At 34.9% G+C, this 25,486-nt stretch overlaps 1 protein-coding gene and 1 non-coding gene across 2 annotated transcripts; one reads left to right on the forward strand and one right to left on the reverse strand.

The window, feature by feature from the left end:
• The first annotated feature begins 7,336 nt into the window (after window positions 1-7,336).
• LOC148210937 (small nucleolar RNA R71) lies at window positions 7,337-7,443 on the forward strand. Its single transcript, XR_015792100.1, has one exon. It is a non-coding gene; the product is annotated as a small nucleolar RNA R71 (small nucleolar RNA).
• Window positions 7,444-20,224: 12,781 nt separating this feature from the next.
• On the reverse strand, window positions 20,225-25,145 carry LOC111022549 (SEC-C motif protein). Its single transcript, XM_022299712.2, has 5 exons — window positions 24,761-25,145; window positions 24,429-24,577; window positions 22,495-22,656; window positions 21,728-21,843; window positions 20,225-20,459 (listed from the first exon to the last, which is right to left on the reverse strand). Exons 1-5 carry the CDS (start codon window positions 24,987-24,989, stop codon window positions 20,432-20,434), a joined length of 684 nt encoding a protein of 227 aa, XP_022155404.1. The 5' UTR covers window positions 24,990-25,145; the 3' UTR covers window positions 20,225-20,431.
• Between the last annotated feature and the right edge of the window lie 341 nt (window positions 25,146-25,486).

Raw genomic sequence — 25,486 nt, forward strand, 5'->3', positions numbered from 1 at the left:
ACCCTTTCGTTGATTCTTTGCTTCTTCGGTTTTGATGTAGCCTTTTCGACTCTATTTTTAACTTCACTATAACTTCAAAAAAATGCTAAAACTTTACTGTCTTAGGAGATGAAACTTTAAAATAAATGGTCAGTACGTTCATATATTCCTAATTAAGAGAAATTCATATTTAAAATTGCAAGATGTTAAATTATTTGAAAGAGATTAAGGGTATTTTCTAAGATTTATGGGTTGGGTGGTTCATACGTCACAAAGAATCAATTGGTTCAATTGAACCGTTTGACCTAAACCAAACAAACCACTAAATATATTTAAATATACATTGTAATATAAACTTTTATATATATATATATATATATTTAAGCAGCACTGAAAGCCGAAAGTGGAGAGACACCATCAAACCGAAAGCAAAAATAACAATATGAAATCTAGTGAGAAAGATAGATTCGACAATGTTGCGGTAGTGAAGGTGTTGAGGAAGAGATATATCGACCGAGGGACTTTCAATGTGGCAGCGAGTGGGATCTATGGCGAAGGTTTGAGGGAGAGAAAGATTGTCAATGTGACAACGGGTGGCCAAGGTTGGGAGAGATGTGTATGAATTTGGAGAGAAAGAAAATAGGGGGTGAAGTAGATTAGCGTCTGATATGCGGCAGGAAGGAAGGAGGGCTCAGTTTTTCAAAACAAATTAAACAAATCTCATCTTTAGAAATATCCCATCTTTTATACATTTCCTTTTTTGATATATAGATTTGCTAAATCTCTTTTAAAATCTTAAGCTTTGAAATGCCCGCTGTCCCGTCCTTCTCTGACGTCCCATCAACTGTCGCCCGCCACTAGTCGTGTCAATTCGCCAACCCGATGAGATCCACCGCGTGCCACTAAATCCACCGCCCAACGCCCTATTTTGCCACTCCCTGCCCCAATCTGCCGCCGTCGACCGTCGACCGGCAGTCTCTGTCCACTGTCGTCCGAAAGTCTTTGTCCGCTATTTTAGCTGCCTCTTCAATAACTATAAGGAAGGTAAGTCCAATAGTCTTTTTGTTCTGATTTTGGGACTTTGAATGTTGGAAAACTGACAAAAGCAAAGTTTAAAAGCTTGTTTTTTACCGTCATGTAATTTAGAGATATTTTAAAAATACAAAATAGTTGTGGGATCGACCATATGAGTGTGTCGTTTATAATGAAATATGAGGATTATATCTACTTAAGTCTAACTACTTTCTATATTTAAATAGATTAAAATCTAAATAAAATCAGTAGATATGGTCAATGTTAGAGGATGAACATCTTGACAATCAAGTGAATGATTAAAACCTGCTGTTATAACATCAGGGCGTTCAAAGGAATCATGTACAATCACATTAGAAAGCGAAAAAGAGCTATAACTTCAATAGTTTATATATGAATGTCTTGTTCGTTTTTACAAATCTCTATATAAATGTCTTATCTTTATATATACAGACCAAATCATCAAGAACCCAACGAGAGGCTGCCACATACTGGAGAATGTGAGAATTTTCAGAAAAGGAAAAATAAGAAATTGAATAACACCGGTAAAAAGGGGGTCGGGGGAGACTTAGTGGGAGGTAAGGGAAAATAAGCTAAAGTTGACCCCAAAAGAAATTTGTGTTCAAGTAAGGAGAAAAAAATATGTGGTGAATGTACAAAAAAAAAAGAAAAAAAAAGTAATAATTTAAGGGATCTTTGTGTTGAACACTAATATTTACAAATTAGAACCATTAAACTAATTGTACTCAATGTTTTTAGGAAAAGGAAAGAGACTGAAGGTAGTGGAGGAAGAACCTGTTAATAAGGTAATTAGGTATGCTTCAATATTATTGGTGTATACACGTATTGACCTTCTAATTATGATAATTGAGTTGCATAGTGATATATACATGTATTGACCTTCTGTTGGGATTTTCTCTACCTTTACAAAGATTAGAGACTAGTGCAAGCGCACACGGTCACAAGTAATACTCGGAAGTAATCCAAGGTTGAATTCTCAAGGACTTGTTGCTTTTCAAAATCAAGTAATGCACTGAAATGGTTCAAATATGCAATTGTGATTTAGGAAGAAAATAATGGTGAAATGTTGTTGTTTGGGGTTTTAACTATCAAGCAATTTAATGAAACTCAACCTCCTTGTATCCTACCTTAGTTTTGATGCAAAACATGGAAAACACACTATGTTGGGAAAATGCACCAGGCGCAATTCCTCACTTTTCTTGGGATTTGAGTTATACTCTTTCACTACCGCTTTTGGTCGCTGCAGAGGCTAGGGTAACCTACAATAATATTCATATGTGTGATTATAATCCTAGAGAATATCTACCAACTCATTTGCATTATGGGTCAGAGGGCCTATTCCTAGGACCATATTTTATGCGCTTATTCCTAAGTCACATCCCATATTGGTTTCCTATTATTTTACCTAACTTACCTTTCCCAAGGTCGGGCTTTGGTGTATAAATCAAGTTCCCACTGGCCAAATGGAAAAAAGACGTAAAGAGAAGTTTTTAGAAACCAACCCAAAAAAGTGTCAAGCGCAATCTGGCCAAAATCCCGAGCGTGTTGAAAATCAAATCTTTTGACTACGGTTTTCCACAAGGAGGTTGATAACTAATTTAGAACATAATTAAATGAAAGTAAATGCACGAAAACATAAAGAAAGTATTTTTCATTGAATTTAAATGAATAAACGAGCCGTACAAGGAGTTCTAGCTTGACCCTCTTCTCTCTCGAGCGTGAGGGGAGTTGAAACTCGCTAAAGAAGTTTAAAATAACAGAATGAACAAAGAACGAAAGTAAGAATTCGAATTAAAAGCAATACGAAAGGTAAAAGCGTGAAAAACGAAGAAATGAACAACTAGAACATGAACATAAACCCTAAAAACGTGTTTTACAACTAGAGAGCATCTAAAAGAAGATGAAATGAAGCTTGCAAGGGATGATTTGCTGAGGGATGGATGGCTTTCTTTTATAGCATCATAGGTTGGTTGAAACTCCCCTCCATTTTAGGTGGAAAAGGGTTGAGATTCACCTAACCACCTCACTTGGACTTGGACTCACGGTTTTGAACATGTGGGAAATGTCCTCCTTGCCGTTCATTAATCAAAACGTGCGTTTTGACAAATTGCCCTCCAAAAATGTTTGTGGGTGATATGCAGTAGCAATCTTATGGTGAATGTTATACTTTTTAAGCAAATTACTTACTGCTCTATTCAAAAAGTGCGTACCCTCATCACTAATCAAGCATCTAGGTGTACCATATCTAGTAAAACTAAACTTTTGTTAGAAGAGAGAAACTACCTTGGCATCGTTAGTAGGGGTGGCCAAAGCCTTAACCCATTTCAAGACATAATCAATAGCCAAGAGAATGTAATTCTTACCAAATGAAGGTGGGAACGGACCCATGAAGTCGATGCCCCAAACATCGAAAAGTTCAACTTCCAATATTGGGTTTAAGGGCATCTCATGCTTCCTTGTCAAGTTACCTGATCTTTGGCAGCGGTCACATCCTTGAGTGAATATATGAGCATCTCGAAATAGAGAAGGCCAAAAGAAACCACTTTGGAGGACCTTTGCTGCAGTCTTACGTCCAGCAAAATGCCCACCATATGGTGATTTGTGGCATGCCTCTAGAATCTCCTTCTATTCATGCTCAGCAACACACCTACGAAGAATATTATCAGGTCCTAGTTTAAACATGAAAGGTTCATCCCATCTATAAAACCTTACATCATGAAAGAACTTCTTTATTTGGTGCTTACTCAAATCATTAGAAATTATTTTGCTCACCAGATAGTTCGCATAGTCAGCATACCAAGGGACTTCAGAAATAGCTAAAAGATACTCATCCACAAAATGCTCTTTAATCTCACAACTATCATGCTGCAAAGAAGACTCTAGCCTAGATAGATGATCCTCTACTTGGTTTTCTGTTCCTTTTCTATCTTTTATCTTGAAGTCAAACTCTTGTAACAACAAGATCCATCTAATCAACCTAGGCTTAGCTTCTTTTTTAGCAAACAAGTATTTAAGTGCAGAATGATCGGTAAACACTATCACTTTTGTCCCAATCAAATATGAATGAAACTTATCAAATGCGAAAACAACAGCCAAAAGTTCTTTCTCAGTCACCGTATAGTTCAACTGACTACTATTCAAAGTTTTACTTGCATAATAAACAGGATGAAGAATTTTACCTTTCCGTTGACCCAACATCACACCTACAACAAAATCACTTGCATCACACATTAGTTCAAATGGCATGTTCCAATCTGGTTCAATTATGATAGGTGCTGAGCTAAGTGCTTTCTTAAGTGTCTCAAAAGCTTTCAAACAATGTTCATCAAAAACAAAGGGTCGATCCACTTCCAACAACTGACACAAGGGCTTAGAAATTTTCGCAAAATCTTTTATAAAACGGCGGTAGAAACTCGCGTGTCCTAAGAAACTTCTAACACCTTTTACAGTTGTAGGAGGGGGTAGTTTAGCAATCACATCTATTTTAGCCCTATCGACCTCAATTCCTTTTTCTGAAATTCTGTGACCTAAGATTATACCTTCACGTACCATAAAATGGCACTTCTCCCAATTAAGCACAAGGTTAGTCTCTTCACACCTTTTTAAAACATTCTCTAAGTTCTCTAAACAAACATCAAACGACTCACCAAACACAGAAAAATCATCCATGAAAATCTCTACCGTGTTTTCTATCATGTTTGAAAAAATAGCGGTCATGCATCTTTGGAAGGTAGCGGGAGCATTACAAAGACCGAACGGCATTCTCCGGAATGCAAATGTCCCATAGAGACACGTGAACGTGGTCTTTTCTTGGTCCTCTGGAGCTATAGTAATCTGGTTGTAACTCGAATACCCATCGAGGAAACAATAACATTCTTTCCCTGCAAGACGATCAAGCATTTGGTCAATAAAGGGTAATGGAAAATGGTCTTTTCGAGTTACCTTGTTTAACCGACGGTAGTCCATACACACTCTCCAACAAGTCACCGTTCTAGTTGGGATCAACTCGTTGTCGTCGTTTGTAATCACCGTCATATCACCCTTCTTGGGAACGCATTGAACCGGGCTAACCCAGGTGCTATCCGAAATGGGGTAGATCACTCCAGCATCTAACTATTTTATGATTTCCTTTTTGACCACCTCTTTCATTTTCGGGTTAAGCCTCCTTTGGCACTCGATAGAATTGGTGGCTCCTTCCTCCAGGATGATTTTGTGCATGCAAAATGTAGGGCTAATTCCTCTTATGTCCGCTATCGTCCATCCAATAGCCCTCTTGTACTTCGATAAAACCTGCAAAAGCAATGATTCATGTTCATTAGACAAATATGAAGAAATGATAATGGGCAAAGTATCGTTTAAACCCAAATAAGCATATTTCAAATGAGAAGGTAGGGTTTTCTTTTCCAATTCTGGAGGTTCAATGATGGAAGGTTGCAAGGCCTTCAAATCCGCTATTGTCGGCTGCAAAAACTCAAAACGCTTAAATTGGGGCAGAATTGCGCCAGACGCAATTTTGGATTCTTTTTCTGCGGCCTCAAAATCTGCTTCCAAGTCTTCCACCATCATTTGCTGGAGTTCCTCCATGATTGCTCCTATTGTAGAGCACTTCTCGACTTCATCTGGGAGACGCATCGCATCGAGGACATTGAAGGTTACCTGTTCATCATTGACCTTCATCGTGATCTCTCCTTTCCTAACATTGAAAACCGTATCTCCAGTTGCTAAGAATGGCCTCCCAAGAATGATCGGCACCTCAAGATCTGCTTCATAGTCCAAAATTATGAAATCGGCGGGAAAAATAAACTTATCAACTTTAACAAGCACATCTTCTATTTTTCCTTCCGGTTTCTTTATGGATCTGTCAGCTAGTTGTAAAGTGATAGTAGTGGGACGAGCTTCTCCTATATTTAACTCTTTAAAGACAGAAAGAGGCATAAGATTAATGTTTGCTCCTAAGTCACACAATGCTCTTCCTAGGTTCTTACCTCCTATTGAGCAGGGGATGGTAAAACTTCCTGGGTCCTTACATTTAACAAGCAATGGATTCCCTAGAGCATCACTACTACACTTTGTCAAGGCTACCGTCTCATGCTCACCTAACTTCTTATGCTTAGATATGATGTTCTTTAAAAACTTAGTGTAGTTAGGCATTTGTTCTAAAGCATCTATGAGAGGTATATTGATATGCAACTGTTTTAGAATCTCAAAGAACTTCTTAAAATGACTATCCTGATTCTTTTTAACTAGCCTTTGGGGGAAAGGTGGAGGAATCTTAATATTACCTACCTGTGGAGTAGTGTTGGGCACTACTTGCTTACCTTTATCCGTCTTCTTACCTTTTTCTTCTGAACTTACAGGTTCTGCTTTCTCTTCTTGTTGTGGATTGGAGGTGGATGCAGGAACATGTGTAACTACATGATTTCCTTCGTCTGGAAGTGAGGGTCCTTCATAACTTAATCCGTTTCTTGTGATAACCGCCTTATAGTGCTCCTTTCCCTCACGATCTCGCTTCGAGTTTTCTGTGTGTCCAGGCAATGTACCTTGGGGTCTAGATTTTTGGTCATTTGCAATCTGCCCTACTTGCATCTCCAAGCTTCTTATCGCAGCATCAGTTCTTGTCATGAACTCTTTCATCATGGCCTCCAAACTTGCGTTGCTACCAATTTGCTGAGTAGTATTTTGACCTCTTTGCTGATTGTATTGTTGAGGCTGCGATGCCGGTTGAGTTGGAAAACCAGGAGGAGTGTAGTTTTGCTTGTATTGTTGAGTGGGTGCTTGTGAACTGCTACTAGCTACTCCTTGGTTGCTCTAGGAAAAGTTTGGATGGTGCCTCTATCCAGGGTTGTAAGTGTTTGAATACGGGTTGAAATTCCGCTGGGCACCTTGACCTACATAAAAAATAGATGCTGGATTAGCTGGACAGTTCTTATACAAGTGGTTATCACCACAATAGACACAAGATATATCTGAAATTTGCAAAACAGGCGAGGGTTCAGGTATCGCCGAAGTGACTGTTTTGGTTTCCTTCTCCATTGTCAACTGCTTTAACATTTGGTTCATAGCCGCCATTTGGGCTTGCATTGAAGCTACTGTGTCTAACTCAAAGATTCCAGCTGATACTTGCTTCTTTGGTAATGACCTTCCTATTTCGCCTTGGTCATTAATGTCTGTCATCTTATTCAAGATATCAACGATCTCATTTACCGACTTCTCTAACAACAAGCCATTGGCTGCGGTGTTCAACATCATCCTTGATGAACGATCCAATCCTCTATAGAATTGTTCAATCTGCACACATGCGGGCAATCCATGGCTCGGGCATCTTCTAAGTAACTCCTTAAAACGCTCCCAAGCTTCTTGAACTGCTTCGTTCTCCTTCTGTCTAAAAGACACAATGTCCTCTCGGAGGTCTGCGTTCCTGGTCAAAGTGTGGTACTTTGCCAAAAATTTCTCCGTCAGTTCTGCCCATGTGTTGATAGAATTTGGTTCTAACGCGTTTAGCCAAGTCCTTGCACCATCCCTGAGAGAAAAAGGAAACATTTTTAATCTTAGTGCATCCTCAGAAACACCAGGAAGTTGAAATGCATTAGCTATTTCATTAAAGGATTTGAGATGGGAGTAAGGATCTTCATTAGTCAATCCTCCGAACTGGCCCATCGTCTGTAACATCTGGAACATGACTGGCTTGAGCTCGAACTGTGCGGCTTGGGGTAAAGGATTATTTATCCCTGAATTTAAGTTGTGGAACGCATGAGTGACATAAGTCTGCATGGCTACATCTCGATTATCTGCTAGAAGGATCGGATTAGGAATTTCTCCTACTCGGTTTGCTGCTCCTTCACCTGCCATATCTCCATTCACAAGTGGATTTTGTGGCGGTGGAGGATCTTGTGCATTTCTATTCATCTCGATGGTCTCTTCTTCTTCAACTTCTTTCTTTTTTTTAATTTCTTTCTCTTTTCTCAACCTCTGCTCTCGCCTTCTCCTCTTAAGGGTTCTTTCAATCTCTGGATCAAAGGTCAACCAACCAGACCCTGTGCTCATACACAACTCCCTTAAAGGTTAGATATAACAGTTAATTCCAAGGACAGAGGTATGCAACAATCACACAATGAAACAATTCACTTGAGAAGAATATGATTTGAAAACTTAAGTCCCCGGCAACGGCGCCAAAAACTTGTTGGGATTTTCTCTACCTTTAAAAAGATTAGAGACTCGTGCAAGCGCACACGGTCACAAGTAATACTCGGAAGTAATCCAAGGTTGAATCCTCAGGGACTTGTTGCTTTTCAAAATCAAGTAATGCAGTGAAATGGTTCAAATATGCAATTGTGATTTAGAAAGAAAATAATGGTGAAATGTTGTTGTTTGGGGTTTTAACTATCAAGCAATTTAATGAAACTCAACCTCCTTGTCTCCTACCTTAGTTTTGATGCAAAACATGGAAAACACACTATGTTGGGAAAATGCACCAGGTGCAATTCCTCACTTTTCTTGGGATTTGAGTTCTACTCTTTCACTACCGTTTTTGGTCGCTGCAGAGGCTAGGGTAACCTACAATCATATTCCTATGTATGATTACAATTCTAGAGAATATCTACCAACTCATTTGCATTTTGGGTCAAACGGCCTATTCCTAGGACTATATTTTATGCGCTTATTCCTAAGTCACATCCCATATTGGTTTCCTATTATTTTACCTAACTCACCTTTCCCAATGTCGGGCTTTGGTGTATAAATCAAGTTCCCACTGGCCAAATGGAAAAAAGATGTAAAGAGAAGTTTTTAGAAACCAACCCAAAAAAGTGTTAGGCGCAATCTGGCCAAAATCCCGAGCGTGTTGAAAATCAAATCTTTTGACTAAGTCATTCCACAAGGAGGTTGATAACTAATTTAGAACATAATTAAATGAAAGTAAATGCACGAAAACATAAAGAAAGTATTTTTCATTGAATTTAAATGAATAAACGAGACGTACAAGAAGTTCTAGCTTGACCCTCTTCTCTCTCGAGCGTGAGGGGAGTTGAAACTCGCTAAAGAACTTTAAAATAATAGAATGAACAAAGAACGAAAGTAAGAATTCGAATTAAAAGCAATACGAAAGGTAAAAGCGTGAAAAACGAAGAAATGAACAACTAAAACATGAATATAAACCCTAAAAACGTGTTCTACAACTAGAGAGCATCTAAAAGAAGATAAAATGAAGCTTGCAAGGGATGATTTGCTGAGGGATGGATGGCTTCCTTTTATAGCACCATAGGTTGGTTGAAACTCCCCTCCATTTTAGGTGGAAAAGGGTTGAGATTCACCTAACCACCTCACTTGGACTTGGACTCACAGTTTTGAACATGTGGGAAATGTCCTCCTTGCCCTTCATTAATCAAAACGTGCGTTTTGACAAATTGCCCTCCAAAAATGCGCCAGACGCAATTCTACAAAAGACAGAATTCTGTTATTTTCTTCAAACTTTGACCGCATTTATCTCATATTTTTCCTAAAGTACCATAGTTTGACTTTGATGCATAAATAATCTATGTATGTTCTACTTAAAGAATATATGGTCTTTTTTGACAAATAATAATGGGAAATGGGTCAAAAATGTGGTCAAACAAGGCTACCGACACATGTTTCTGCAGTAAAAAGTCAACCCTAACACCTTCTAATTTTAATAATTCTTCAATTAGTATATACACGTATTGGCCTTCTAATTTTGATAATTTAGTTGCATTGTGATATATACATGTATTGACCTTCTAATTTTGAAAATTATTCTATTGATATATACATGTATTGACCTTCTAATTTTAGTAATTGAGTTGCAAAAAGAAGATGTAGCTTAGAGGGAGAGATAGTAACACAATGGATAATTTAGATGGGTGGCTAAATTCGAGCACCATTTTAAAAAAAAATGGCCATTAATTTTAAATTTTGTACAAATGACTAAATCACACTTTAGGAGTTTTAAAAAATAGGGTGATTTTCCAACCTTGCCCTTGACCATATTTTTTGGTCATTCTCATCTTTAACCACTTAACAAACTTGATTTGAATTCAAATTCATTTTTTTTACATTCAAGAGATTTTATGTTGTTTTCCAAATATATTACCACCAATTAAATTATTGAAATTATTTTGTTTTGAAAATGATTTATCAAGGTCTCTCATCCCATCGATATGCCATTGTGTTAGGGAAATTTAAGTTGGTGGCTAAATTTTGACACCTATTTTAGAAAATGTCAATTATTTTTAAATTTTGCACAAATAGCTAAAGGGTATTTTAGGAGTTTTACAAAACAATGTGGTTTTACAACAATACCATTTTTCATGTTTCTTTTGGGCTTTTCTTATATTCAACCACGTAACAAATTTTGTTTTGAATTCAAAATTATTTTCCTACATTCAAGGGATTTCAAGTTAATTATTTTAATTACTTTGTTTTGTATTTCAGTTAATTTAAACGATTTGTGTACAACGATTCGTCTCCTATCTCATTGTTGTTCCATTGTTCTACTTTATTTTCTTAATGTATATATACATATTTGCATCAATTGGTATATATACCTAACCACTAAGGAGTATATGCTCTCACATGTTGTTTGTATTCATGTTTTCATATTTATTTATCATTTAATAAATCATCTACAACAAAAGTAAATTAAAAAATCGAAGACTAACAACCCATAAATCAAAACGATTAGGAAAATAGGTGATGCCTCTTAAATTTGTAGCCTTTGGGCATATATCGTCATCAAATTCAGCCTCTTAAACTTCTTTAGACGTTGAGTTATTTTTCTTATGTTCATTGGTGGATACATTATTCACTCTTTTATTCTCTTCATCAGACTTTGTATCGTCCTTTAAAACATTAGAAAAATTATCAAAAATTAAAAGATCAATAAATGTATATACCAATTAAAGAAAAATCAAAATTAGAATTCAATACACGTATATATCACCATGCAACTCAACTATGTCAATACAGGTATATACCAACTCAAGAATTAACAAAATACGAAAGTCAATACATGTATATACAACTATACAACTCAAATATCATAAGTCGAATGTCAATACATGTATACACCAATAATTACCTCACTAACACGTTCTTCCTCAACTATCTTGAGACTCTTTCCTTTTTCTTGAAATATACGAGTACAGTTAGCTCAGTGAATCTAATTTGTAAATATTATTGTAAAAATCAACAAACAAGAAATATATAAACTACTGCATCTATACCTCTTCTACACTTTCTAAGTTGATTTTAACAATTCACTTAAACGCCCTGTTATAGCAGTAGTTTTTAATCATCGTCGAGATGTTCCTCCTCTAACTTTTACCATATTTATAGATTCTATTTAGAATTTAAGCTATATAAATATAGTAAGTCTATTGCAGTTGTAGATATACTCCTCAGATTTAGTTATAAACAAAAGACACATGTCGGTCTCATACTTATATTTTTTTTAAATATCCTAAAATATAGGAAAGCCAAAAATATCTTTTTAAATACCCCTAAAGTACGCAAAATTTGAAGAAAGGATCTTACCTTCCTCGAATAGTTGCTAGAAGATGGTAGCTGGGTGGCGATCGGAAACATATTGAAGCAGCAGTAGGTGGATTTGGTTTGGGGCGACCGGCGGATCGTATCGGCGTCGATGGATCTGGTCGGGCAGCGGAATGGCAAATCTAGTTTGGGGCGTGGCGGATCGGGGCAGATATGGTACATGTTACTGCAGAACTGCAGTGGGCAGGGCGGCGGCAGCAGGTCTAGTTAACGACGGCATGAAGGTGAGCGGCGCGTAGATCTGCTTCGTGAGGTGAGCGACAAGACGGGACGGCGGCCTTGAAGGTGAGTGGCGGGATGGTAGTGCGCAGATATGCTTAGTGAATAAGTCGATGGTTGTGGAATGCATAAAGTTGTGTGAGACCAAGGGAAGAAGGTGGGGACTCCTAAAATCATAACTTCTCTAACTCAAGTCAAAGGTTAGAAGTAAATTTTACCATTTACCTAGTAATAATCTTATTTATCCCATATTTTGGAATTTTAGATGGATAAATTTTGAAATCTACCCAACACATTTTTAATAATTTTTTCTTAAATAAACTTTCAAATTCTGATTATCAATTTTAAATTAGATTTAAGTTAATTATTTAAATTTCATTAATTTAATTAGATAGAATTGGTTCCCTAAAATGAAGGCCGGTTGTTTTTGCTATCAGTTAAAAATCCTAAATCCTTAAAATTATGCGTATATATCTAATTGGTTAGAAGGGCATATTTGTCTACAAAATATTTTACGATTTAATGGAAAAAATCAATTAGCCATTATTGCAATATTTTAATAGATATAGACATTTTTAAAAAGCGTTATTAATTTTGCCATTCCGACAATTGCCCCTTTTTTTAAGGGAAATCCTTAGGAATGACTACTCACAGGTGATCGTTAACAAAATGGCCAAAGTTTTTCTAAATTGCATAACATGGCCAAAGTTGGTTTCCTATATTTTAGGAGAGGTGTATAATTCCTTATTTATCCCTCTACACATTTCATGCACATATTGCCCTTGCAGTCTTTCTCCATTTTACCCATCCACGTTTTATACCTCCTACATTCCCTTAAATCTCTCCTAAACTAGCAATGTTATCGAGTTAATATTGAAACCACCTTAACTACAAAATCTACATAATTCCTAAAATCTTTCCACAAAATTGAAACCAGAAAATCTACCTATATCATACTTAATATTGAAACCACCTTTAACTACAAAATCTATATAATTCCTAAAATCTTTCCACAAAATTTAAACCACCAAATCTACATATATGATTCAAACAAGTTTAAAATGTGTTTAATTTTTTTAAACAAACCTAACTAATTGGTTTGAACATTCCACTGTAATCAGCAACCTTAAATACAGTGTTTCTTTAATATTCTTACACAACGTATCATTAATCCCCACCCATTTTATTTTTAAATTGTTTCAAGAATTAAATCAATCAACGCGGGAACATTATGCGATCATTGTTAGCCACGATTTTAGTTGGGAAGAGCACAACAATTATCAAGGGTTCATTACCCGGCACGTTTCAATTCCATTCGATTTCATCCTACAACAATTCTGTGAATGTATCTCTAGAGATCTTCATTTTCTAGAAGGAAAAAAATTACATGTCTTTCACTTTTCAGAAATAGTACTAGCAAGTCGATAATTATGAGGCTGTTAGTAGATAGGGACGCTACGTGGGTCATATCCCTGTTAGCGGATGTCAGATGTAGCGACTACGGCATAGTTGTAGATACTGACCCCGTATATAACACCATCTACGGGGGTAGTGAAAGTTCAAACGCCGAAAATAGATTGAAAACTATCTGCAGAAAATAGTCATATTTTGCATCACATAATCTTTCTTTATCACTAAATCGGAACAAAGATCAATGCATAAAATATGACAAAAAGGTAACCAAAACCAACAAAATAAAAAATGCATATTAGCAATCAAGGAAACATATATTAATATTTACCTAAGGAGAGATACGATAGATGTGTAAATATATGGCTACTAGAGGTTATCTCACAAAATAAGCAAGAGACGTCAATACAACGAGGTAGATATAGGATTCTATAGAGTAGATGACCATTTTGACTGGGTTATCCTTGTCCATCAACATTCATGACTAATATGTCACGATTATTACATTCTAAGAAGCTGCATTTTAATTCTTATAGTCATCGAGTTACTGAAACATTACTCGAAAGAATCGTCCTATAACTCAGTTCTTAGAAAATTAGATTATTAACGAAAAAAGAAAACTCCACAAGATTCAACCATTGAATCAAGCCCCAAAAAAAATTCGTCCGGTAGAACCAACAAATAAAAATGCATATTCCTAATATTGTTAAAATTAATTAGTTCCTAATGAGTATCAATTAGTACCACATAAGTATCAATTAGTTCTACGGGAATCTAATTGGAAGTTCTTGATTTTTTTACAATAAATTTTAAATATTTAACAATAAAATGGTTACATTGAGCTAAAAAAGATCGGAATTGACAAGTTCCAGGTACTAATGATATTTATTGGAACATCAGAATTGAGGTATGTGTTTAAATTTATTGAAATTTGAAATTTAAGATGAGATTTAAGATTGAAAATTTATTATTATTATTATTATTGCAAACTAAACTACCTGACAATCTAATTTTAACAATATTTTTATTATTTATTATTTAATCTAAACCATATTTTCAATATAATCTCCCCAACTGACCATATCTAGAAGGTGTTCTAAAAACAGGTTGTGTCCAACAAAATCCCTTGAATATTGGAGGTTGCTAACAAACGGTCAATTATTTAAACCTCATTTATTTAAACAACATTCAAAATCGATCGATGAATACCCTTGTTGGATAAGCAAGAGTGGGAAGAGGGATGTCAAAGATTGTGTACGCCAAGGAGGGACGCCAAAAGCTTGAGGCGCACGAGGCTTGAGGGGCTTGAGACTTGATTGAATCAAATTTTATTTGATTTTAGGAAGGAAGAGTTAGGGCAAGTGTGGGAAGAATGAGTTAAAAAGGCAAAAGTAGGAATGAGTCATTTGAGTTGTCTTTCCTTCCATAATGGATCCTAATATGATATTAATCTTCAACTACTCCATCTATAATTTTAAAAACAGTACTTTACAGCTTCAATCTTTATTTTTCCACTTTTCTAATTTGATTTTACGTTTTTTTTAGTCTATTTTACACTTTGATTCAATCTTTTTTTTATATCAAAGTATTCAACAGATTTATCTTACAAATTTGGAAATTTTGAAATCTATATGTTATTTAAAATTTTTGAACTCTATAATTTCTATTCACTATCTTCTTTCCTACAATTTAGGTGCACTACAGATTTATTAAAGGATACTTTTGTCACGAATTTATAGGGAAAATGGTAGGAGAAATTTACCTATTTTGATGGGAGGGTAAATTTGTCTATATAAAATCATGTAGTTAAGCTCTAACTGTTCTTTAGCTATTTTTATGATATTTGATTATTTTTGTCATTTTTCAAATCAAACTATTTAATTTAGCTATTCCTCTAGTTGCCCATTTTTTTAATGGGACAAAGGATTGTGGGCTGACCCAATTGAAAGGTCTTTCATATATTTTGTATATATATATATATATAAAGATATTTAAATATTAATTAAAAATCATATAAAAAATTAACGTGTCTCTACCGTGTCGTGTCCTACATTTGTGGAAATTGATGTGTTGCCGTGTCCGTGTCATATAGAACGATGTACAAGGTTTATGTATATTAGTTTTTTTTTTTGTCAATTATGATCATATCACATCAGACGGTGTATAAGATTTTGGTATATTTTTTACACGAAATTCAAAATTATGCCTCATCTCCATCACCGAAAACTTGAAGCGCAATTCTTTCTTTGAATAGAAAATCTTCCCAACCTTAATTCATCACCACTAGAAGACTCATCAACCGTAATAATTTATTTGTACATAAAGTCACTCCCTGAACATGTGCATAAGGTGCATTTCTACTTACAGAATGTGCTTCCTAGACCTGTGTTGAGGATGGAACACCTTCATCAACAGGTTCAGCTAACTCATCTACATCTTGACCTCCTGCATCCTCATCCTTCTGTTGTTCTACCGCAATACTCTCTTATGTCTCATCCTCCATAATAGTGTTGTTCATCATCGTCTAAGTTGCATAGGATAGCGTTGTCAGTCAACGATATTTTTTATATGACAAAGATGGATGAAGAAACAACCTTGAATGGCCGAGGAGGAATGGGAATTTATGGGACAAAATATGGTAGGTTTTGCCTTGGGTAGTAGGGAAATGAAGAGTATATTTGAGTTTGTGTATAGAAGAGTACATTCCCTCAGTTGCCCCCACTACTATTCTTCCTTGGGTACGACATATACTACAATGCACTATAATCCATGTGTATTGATAAGATGAAAAATATACTCCTATTTTATATTTATTTTACATTTTATTAATTTATTATGTTTAAATATTTGAATTTAATTATAATGTAACATTTTGTGGCAACTGGAAGACATTCATAAATAATAATTTAAAAACGCAATTTTAGAAAATAATGCGGACTTCAACAAATTGGGGAGAGCTAAACAGATAAAATACAGATAAAGTTATTATGATGAGATGCTTCAAATTGAAAGTTATGGATTTTTATGATACTTTGTAAATAAAGAGATATAATCAAATTAAGAAACATAATCCTAAATTGATTAGGAACTCTTCTATTTAATAGGATTTTTCCAATTAGTTGAGAATTCCTTATTAGAGATAATTTCTCATCAAAAGAGCATAAAATTAATCTCTATAAATAAAGAAGCTTTATTGAAATATTCATTATTCCAGTTCCAACGAAAAGCTCTCTTCTCCTAAATTCAAGTTTTCTCTTTCTACCATGAGTGGCTAGGCTTTAATTTTTCCAATTCAAAGGTGATTTAAGTCAAATTGTAAGCTCGGGAGACTCGAGTTCGATAGGGATTTATTATTTTTCAAGTATTCTTTGTTTCTTGTTCTTATTATTTATGAACATTTTATATTAATTAAATTAACGCCTTAATTTATATTAATTGTTCTACTGCTACCCATGAGTTTGTGATTTGTAATTGTCATGAATTATTGAAATAAGTAGCATGGAGTTGGCTTATGTGTGTGTATTTATGATTTTTCCATGTTATATAGCCGGCATAATAGACTCTAAGGAAATATAGAGACAAAATTAATTAACTTGCAACTATCTCAACTTAATTAATTTTGGTTTAGTCATTCTCATTTATCATTAATGCTATTCTTTAATTGATATGGAATGCTATCATGCCCAGTTGATTAATTAATAAGATTTAATTTTGATGCTTGGTCTCAATTAATTAAATTCGGAGAATTAAAACTTAGCACGACATGTAAGTAGACTAAGTTTTTTAATTAAGAAATCAATTTTGTGTAAAACCTATGATTAAGATTAGAATTACACGAAAATTACACTTTTGGAAGTTTGGTAAGATTTTCAATTTAGTTTTAGTTCTTTTAAATTTCAAAATTCAAATTCAAATTCAAATTCAAAACTCCCTATTTTATTACAACTTTGAGATATTAATTTCATTAATTCCCTTGGGATTCGACCTGGTCTCACTACTTCTACACGTTAGATTTAGTAAAATCAGTAATTATTTTCAAGGGTCTCGATAACCCTTACCATGCATTCTTCTTCTACTTCCCTTGTTTTCTTTCGTTCTTTTACTGCGTATTCTACTGGATTCGTTATTTGAAGGTTGGCCTTGTTCCGGTAACAAAATTTAGGGTAAATTGTATAAACCACCCCTAAAGTATGGTAGTTGTTGCAATTACACCCCTAAACTTTCAATTGTAAAAATTAAACTCTCAAACTTTGATAAGTGAAAAAATTGAACCCTTCAATATTGAGTTGTAGAAAATAAACCTTCAAATTTTCATGAGTGGTGAAATTGCACCCCTGAATATTTTTAATAGTAAAATAAAGCCCTTAAACTTAAAAAAATTACATCTATTTTAGTTAGTTTCTCTCCGAAAACCCTTTAAATAAGTATTAGAGGGAAAATCAAAACTCTGTCACGCAAAATATTGAAATCCAAATTTTGTTTAACACCAAATTCTCTTAACCATAAAATTGAGAAACATATTTTGTTCACCCCCAACATTTGTCTCACCCACTCTCTTTGTAATTTTTTACTTGTGTAATTGAAAACGTTGAGGGCTTATGATTTTGTTTTCTTGGAATTTTGTTTCACTTCGAAGAAAACAAAATTCTTAATACTTCGTCATTGAATCGATCTCTGTTGTGGTTATCTCCCAGCTTACAATTCAGTTTTCCACCTACAAATCAACTTTCCACAATTTCCATTTCTACCAGATTAAATGACAAAAATCAATGATGGGAGACTGAAAGAGAAAGTAGAGATTTGAAGGAAATAAGACTAAATCAGATGTATTTTTTTTTTAAGTTTAAGGGTGCAATTTTATCATTCATAAAAGTTTGAGGCTTTATTTTTTACTGCTAAATGTTCAGGGTTCAATTTTTTCACTTATCAAAATTTGAGGGTTTAATTTTTACAATTAAAAGTTTAGGGGTATAATTGCAACAACTACCATAATTTAAGAGTGGTTTGTGCAATTTACCCCAAAATTTAATACTAAGATAGTTTTTTCCTCTGTTTAAAATTTCTAAGTTTTTAGTTAAAATCTAAAATCTAATTTAAAATTTAAAACTTCTAATTAAGAACAATAACTAGGGTGGGTGGGTTTTAGTTCGTAGTTGCACTGTACCTAGTTTCACGTCGTCCATTGCATCGTTTCGTTCGTAGTCGCATCCAATCGTTGTCCACCACGCCGTAATCACCATTCGCCATCCATTCGAGCAGTGACCGTTCCGCATCTCTATCCCTGCCCAGCATTCCCTTCCTCTTTATTCTGCATCTTCAAGCAGTAGTCACCGCTGCCCACGTGTTTGTACTATTTAACTTCTGTATAAAATAGTTTCCAACTATTAGGTGTTGTTTGGGGAAGAGAATACCCTGGACACATGGAGGACCCCTATTGGTGCTCCAAGATGACTCATGAGTCATGTCCAGCTCGGACGGCCGAGATCACCACTACTAGCGTTGATAGATGCTAAGTATGAGGGCCGAGGTGAACCTGGCCGAGGTCCGACCTACCGGGAAGCTCGGTGGGGACCGATGCGAATTACTGTCAGCGGCGTGATTATCGGGCATAATCGTCGGTCCCGAGATTACCGGGCGTAATCGACGATCCCGAGATTACCGAGTGTAACCGTTGCGAGATTAGCGGGACTACCACCCATAAGTAGAGGACTTCACTCCAGGTACGATGATTTCTGGCCTCGAACTAAACTGGGAATCCGACCTATACTGACTTGATCGTCGGAGTGCTCACCTTTTTGTGCAGGTCCGCCCAAGTGTTCAGATCGGTCCGCAGGCCGAGTTCGAGCTGCAATCTGAAATACGTTGTTGTGCATATCCTTGCATAAACAGGTGTATTTACGTAAATCTAACTAGAATTATATTTTAAAGGTTACAACAGAAAGGATCAGACGATTAAAGATCGTTGGTATAACATTCTCTAAAGAATTTTCAAAAGAAAATGAGGAAGAGGGAGAAGGGGTGCTCAAACCGTAAGAGTAACTTATGCTTCTTCGAAAATTAAATAAACTACTGTATTTATTTGTTGTTTTTAGAACCTGCATTAATATTTTACCTACTTTGATTTATTCATATTTACCTCTTGTTTCTTTTAATGGAATTATTCAAGCTTAAGTAAATATATTATTAAACCATTCTCCGTGGATTTACTTATATTATTAGCTTGGTTTAAATTTTTGGAACTATTTATATTTACATATGTGGCTTGTAATTATGACAAAACTTCTGACATGTTCACTTCTATTGTGAAAGTATATTTTTGGAATTTATCTTTTATATAAAGATCTAACTACCCTTATCTTTCATTTTAGTTGGATTTACTTATGATCATCTACTCCCAACCAACCTTTGATGTATATTATTGTTGGTTTTATGCCTACCTAAGTGCAAATATCGTCGAAATAATTATGCATACATACACATTGGTGAGAATGTGTGCAAATAATCAATGGTAAATATGCAAAAAGCCAATGTAAATATAAAACTAACTACATATTATTTGATAGACATGAAAATTGGTAAAATAAAATGATTAAAATCGGTCCAGAAGAATCTAAAATTAATTTAACACAAAATTTGATTTCAAAATTAATTTGAGAGTAAAATCAAATCATTTCAAAAAAGAATCCAAATTTCATTTATTTCTAAAATCAATCATAAATAAAATTCACCCAGTTCAAAATTATTAATATTAATAATATTTATTACATTTTGTCCATTTTTTTCAATACTATTGAAATGTTGACACACCCTCATCAATTTTGAACCGAAGAAGACATGAAAATCTCGACGTGCCGAAGGAGAACAGCCATGTAGAGATAAACCCAAAGTACAACTTTGTTCCAGATGGAATTTGTAGATTTGTTGATCTACTAATCCATGAAGGGAAACATAATTAATACATTCACATAGTTTGAAAATCACAAAACCTTTTAAAAAGTTTTGGAAGATCCCTTCTTTGATGAAGGATGAGGATTTCATTCGTTAAAAAATTCTTCCAGCAGCAAAAACAAGAATCTCAACATCTCGACCATGAAATGGCTCAACAAACAAGATAAAAATAGAACAGAATGTTCAATCTAACAGATTTCTTATACATTGTCAATTAATCGTGCAAAAAAATCAAAGGAACATACAAGTTCTCTTCCTACACCGTTTGATCCTTCCCGCAGCACCTTCAAAACAACAACAAAAATTGCAGTTAATCAAACTAATCCATTTTTTATGGTCAAATCCACACTAAACAACAGTATCTAAACATTTTCATAATCAGATTTGCATATGGAAAGACAAGGCAAATCTCTATGAAGAATCGAAGCATTCATCATACAATGAGTTGGAAGGATGAAAATGAAGATTGATTATGGCTACATTTCGAGCAAATGTTTATCGAGCTATGGAGAAGAGAACAAGATAGCATCATTTCCATTTTCTTCATGAACGAATCATTTCAGTAAATAAAATTCAGTTAAACCAATGAGATATTGCAGGCGCTCACTTTGGGCTTGTGCACTAGATGACAGAGGAAAAACAATAATGGAAAAATAAGGTGTTCATCAAACTATGAATGTATTTATTTGTATCATCAATGCTAAAAACGAGGGAAATCTAAAGCTGAACATGACAGGAAAAGCTTTGCAGTATCAAGCTACTTGGTAGCTTTTACCTATGCCAACTACCAACAGTACTATTGGGCTAACAGCTGTAAAATTAGCTACTAATCTTATTTTGAATCAATCCAGATTCCAAAAATGAAGAACTAGATTTGAATCAATCCTGAGATCAGTTTCTGGATATAACTGCATCATCAAACAGCCAAAATTCTATCCCAACTCATTCAGCTAAAGCTCTTTAACAACTCACCCAGCATAAGAAAACAAACAATTCACAAAAGTTGATCAACTTCTTTGGGGCTTCTTGTTTTTAGCTAAATGAATTGAGGATTAATAGCAAGTTCAACAAAGAAACACTTAAATTACTGCTAACTCAGAGTATGTTTGGATTAACTTCTTAAGTGATATTAGAGGGCTAAAAGTGTTTTTTTTTTCTCAATCTAGAGTGTTTGGTAACAAATAAAATTTACTTTTGAAATAATCAAATTGATTCACAATCACTTCACTTTAAATTTGATTATCCAAAAAGTGATTGACCAAATTTGACCCAGCAAGATCCAATGGATTTGAATCACTTTAGAATCACATTATGGTAATTTGACTTTCTAGTGCAACCAAACAAACTAGTAATTAAAATAAAGCTTAAACTAGTAATTAAAATAATGCTTAAGAAAATATAACCAAACACAATAATATTTCAATTAAAGCTATTATTGTAAAAAGTATTTTAAAAAAATATATTAGTTTAAAAAGTATTTAAAATAGAAGGTATGCCAAACTCACTCAATAAAATAATCAACGGAAAACTGATAAATCGTTCTACTAAGTACCGTTTATATCTCTTCTTGGAACCACAAGGACATAAAGCATTCCTGCTGATCTGGCCACTCTTGGCCAAATTTGACCTAGCAAGATCCAATGGATTTGAACCCACTAGTTTCTGGACCTAATCAACATAGGTTGTAAAAAAGATGATTAGCTGAGCAAATTCACAATTCTTTTAAATAGAAACAAATACGGTCATAAAAATCTAACAATATGGATGGGCCAGGAGAATAAAAATTCCAAGCCCTTCCTCAATCCTCACATGGGTAGAAAAACAGAAGGAAGTGAGTCTTATATAGCAATAAAAAAGACAGAATTTTGCCATGGATTCAAACAAATTACTATAGCCTCATTTGATAACCATTTTATTTTTGGTTTTCTATTTTTGAAAATTAAACTCACAACCGCTACTTCTACCTAGGTTGCCTGTGTATACCTTTGTTTTGTTATCAAATTGTTAAAAAAAATTTCAAAATATAAGCCAAATTAGAAAAAAAAAAAAAAAAAAAAAAAAAAAAAAAAAAAAGATTCTAAAAACTTGTTTTTGTTTTTAAAATCTGGCTAAGAATTGAAAGCGTCCCGAAGAAAGGTCAAAAACATATTAAAGAAATGGTGAGAAAATAATCATTATTTTTAAAAACAAAAAACCGAAATGAAATTGTTATCAAATGGGACATACTGACGTACATTTTTCTGGCTAGATAGAGTAATCTTGACAGTTAACTTTTAGCTCTTAAGAACAGGGAAGGGAACAGTATGTATAAAGTTATACCTCGGAAATACTCTTCGGCAAAGGTTTTCCTTCTTCCCTTAACTTCTCAATCTTCTTTTGCGCTTCTTTAGCCCAGATAAACTTTGCCAGTGCATTCTCAACCTCAGCAATCGTGCAGTTACAATTTTTAGCTGCTTCTTGCTTTTGGCTAGTTTGGATGTTCTAAAGATCAGGAAGCCTAAGATCACAATCAGAAAACTTATCCAGAAGAATAAATCAATACGGAAACTGTTGGAATAAATAAAGGTTAGGAGAACAATATGGCAGAACGTGGAGCAAATTTCTTTCTTTTTTATGCAAATAAAATAATAAAAAGAACCCAACTAGTTCTTTTTGAAACTACTACTCTATTCATTATTTATTTTCCGACTCACATGATAAAAACACAGGTAGTGAATTCTCAGAGATAGCAAATGGAGCTAATTCACCATTAGTAACAAGGAAAATATTATAGGAGCATGGAAACAACCCTATATAGTTCAGGCTTGTCAGTTGGTAGAAAAGAAGATTAAGAATTCGATTGAAGGAAATAAATATCAGTAGAAGTGAAAAGCTGAAAGACTATATCAATGTCGCAAGCCCTCCCAACCAAGTGGTCATGAATTCCAAAGTTGTTCCACCTATCTAGGATGTAAAGGCACCTCACAAATTTCTTGGATATCAAATGTAGTAGTATCAAATATGAAATAACTATACCAATTAAAAACCTAGTGTTTTGAAAAGTGTGCAGTCTAGTCAAGTGAGTGAAGCGGACCGTGGCATGCACCTCAACACCTCAAGTTCTTTTTTTTTTTTTACTTTTTATTTCTTAAAAATTTAAGAAATTTAAAAATACTGAAAAATGCTCATTTCTCACAACAATACCCCACATAAACTCTAATTTCTTAACATTTTCACTATCTTATTATTCGCAATACTATGTTTTTTCAATTATAGAAACTTATGTTACATTTTTTTTATTGTGCACCTCAAACAGGGCCCTTGTTTTTTATTTTTTTGGCACTTTCTGATTAATCCCCAGAATGCTCTTGACCTTTAGGCACGCTTAAACACTGTTCAAACCATAAAAACCCAGAAATCAGTTGTTGGAGATGCGCCAACAACTCCCCTTGCCAGTTGCCCCAACTTGTCAATTGGAATAAAGTTTTGCCTTTTTGCGCCCCCTTCACTCGAGCGGAACAAGGTTTTTCTTGCTAAATGGAGCTAACACTATATTCTCAAAAATGATGTCCAATGGAGAAAAGTTACTGTAGCTAAGTTTTGATCATTTCCTAAAGATTCGTGGTCTACTTTATCAAACCATCAAACACATCAAAAAGCCCACGAAAGTATATTTGGAAAGTAAAAAAAATCTCATTATTTCCATAATATCTTACACCATCAGTAATGGCCTCAACACCAACTTTCCGGAAGATGCTTGGAGAGAATACATCCCTTGCCTCCCACTTTCTGAATTTATATGCTCTATCCTCAGATAATCTATAGCCCAGATATAGAAAAAACAAGCTCTCTATCTAGAATCTCAACTTTAGGAGAAACTTCAAGGAAGGCGAATGTGTGGATTGGCTATCCCACTCTCGAGTCATATTGAAGGCTGTTCTCCCACTAATTTCCCTGATTCTTGGGACTGGCATTTGGAGTCATCGGGCTTTTTTACATACAGCTCTCTTCAGAAACCAAATCAAAATTTTTAGAGTGATTAGGAAAGACAAATATCAAAAGAAGGCAAATTTATCATTCGGGAGATTATTTTAGATTGCATCAACACCCAAACAAAATTCAGGAGACACATACTCATGTGGCTCATACTGAAGACTAAATACTGCAGACATGGATAGAATTAGGATGGTTACATTATTGGCAGACAGTATAACTTCTCCATTACAACTTAAACAAAAAAGTGATTACATTAAAACAAACTGATAAAAACCAACCTCTCCTGTGGGATCAAAACCTCCCAAATAGCGAATAATCGCTTCCTGCTTCTCAAAAGCATCCGCAAAAGTAGCTTCACTGCTTCTTCCAACAATGTATTGCTTGAATGCCCCCACTCTTCGGGCATTTTTCAACTCATCAGCAAACCCTGAGGAGAAAATAAATAGACAAAATCGTAGAAATTAGCATTTCATTCAATAAACAAGAAGAAACCCATGAAAACTAACAACGTTCATTCAATCATAAACATTGCATCTGTCGCCATGTTTGGGAATAAAAAAATCGTGCAATGGAAGAAGGGTAGCTGTAAGTGGTGGGAAATGAGGCGTACGAAGAAGAGTGAAGGACTGGGAGCTGATTTCGCTTCCATCAGGAGTGCTCTTTTTTCCAGTGATGACTCCCTTGATCTTGTCCACCCATGAACCCTGAAGCTGCGTCGTGGAGAAGATGGATCGGGACTGTAACAGAGTCGAATTAGGAGTCGATAAGGGGAAGAACAGATCGGGATTCCAGGAGCTCCTCTTGGAAAGATTGATTAGGAGTCGAGAGGAGGAACGCATTTTGAGAAAACGAAAGAGTTCTGAATCAATCGGCTTCTTCAGGTTGGAATTGAGAAGTAGGGTTTTAGCCAATTCGGAGGTTTTTCGCGACGAATATTCAGGCTGGGTGGGCAGCGGGTGGGCAGTTTGACGGTAAATTGACTCAAATGACCCTTAACGTGCTCAAGTAACCCTGCCCTCTTAAATTGTTTTCAATGACCTACTTTATTATTTTAATTAATTTTAAAAAAAATGAAATTACACTTGTGTCCCTCGAGTCAAAAAACCAACCGTTGGCCTCCTTTCCCTCCTTTCTCTTCCATTTCGTTTTCATGCGTCTTCTTCTCCTCCTTTTTTATTTCCTCTGTTCCCTTCAACATCGAACGCTTGGATTGGAGGTTTGATTTCGTTTTGAAAGTAGCATGGACATTGGAGGTTCGATTTCGTTTTGTTTATTTCTTGTTTTCTGTCGCATGTATACATGAGAGTTTGGTTTTTAGGTTTTTTTTTTCATCTAT

Source organism: Momordica charantia (assembly GCF_013281855.1).
Source record: "Momordica charantia cultivar OHB3-1 chromosome 6 unlocalized genomic scaffold, Mcharantia_2.0 BLBB01000006.1, whole genome shotgun sequence".
NCBI lineage: Eukaryota > Viridiplantae > Streptophyta > Magnoliopsida > Cucurbitales > Cucurbitaceae > Momordica > Momordica charantia.

Bases quoted from the DNA above. Each gene is read 5' to 3' on its own strand.
- LOC111022549 (XM_022299712.2), bottom strand. From the start codon at position 24,989: ATGCGTTCCTCCTCTCGACTCCTAATCAATCTTTCCAAGAGGAGCTCC. The intron at 22,657-24,428 runs GTTGGTTTTTAT...CCTGATCTTTAG, and splicing joins GTTTTGATCCCACAGGAGAG to AACATCCAAACTAGCCAAAA. The intron at 20,460-21,727 runs GTACTTAGTAGA...GTTGTTTTGAAG, and splicing joins TCCAAGAAGAGATATAAACG to GTGCTGCGGGAAGGATCAAA.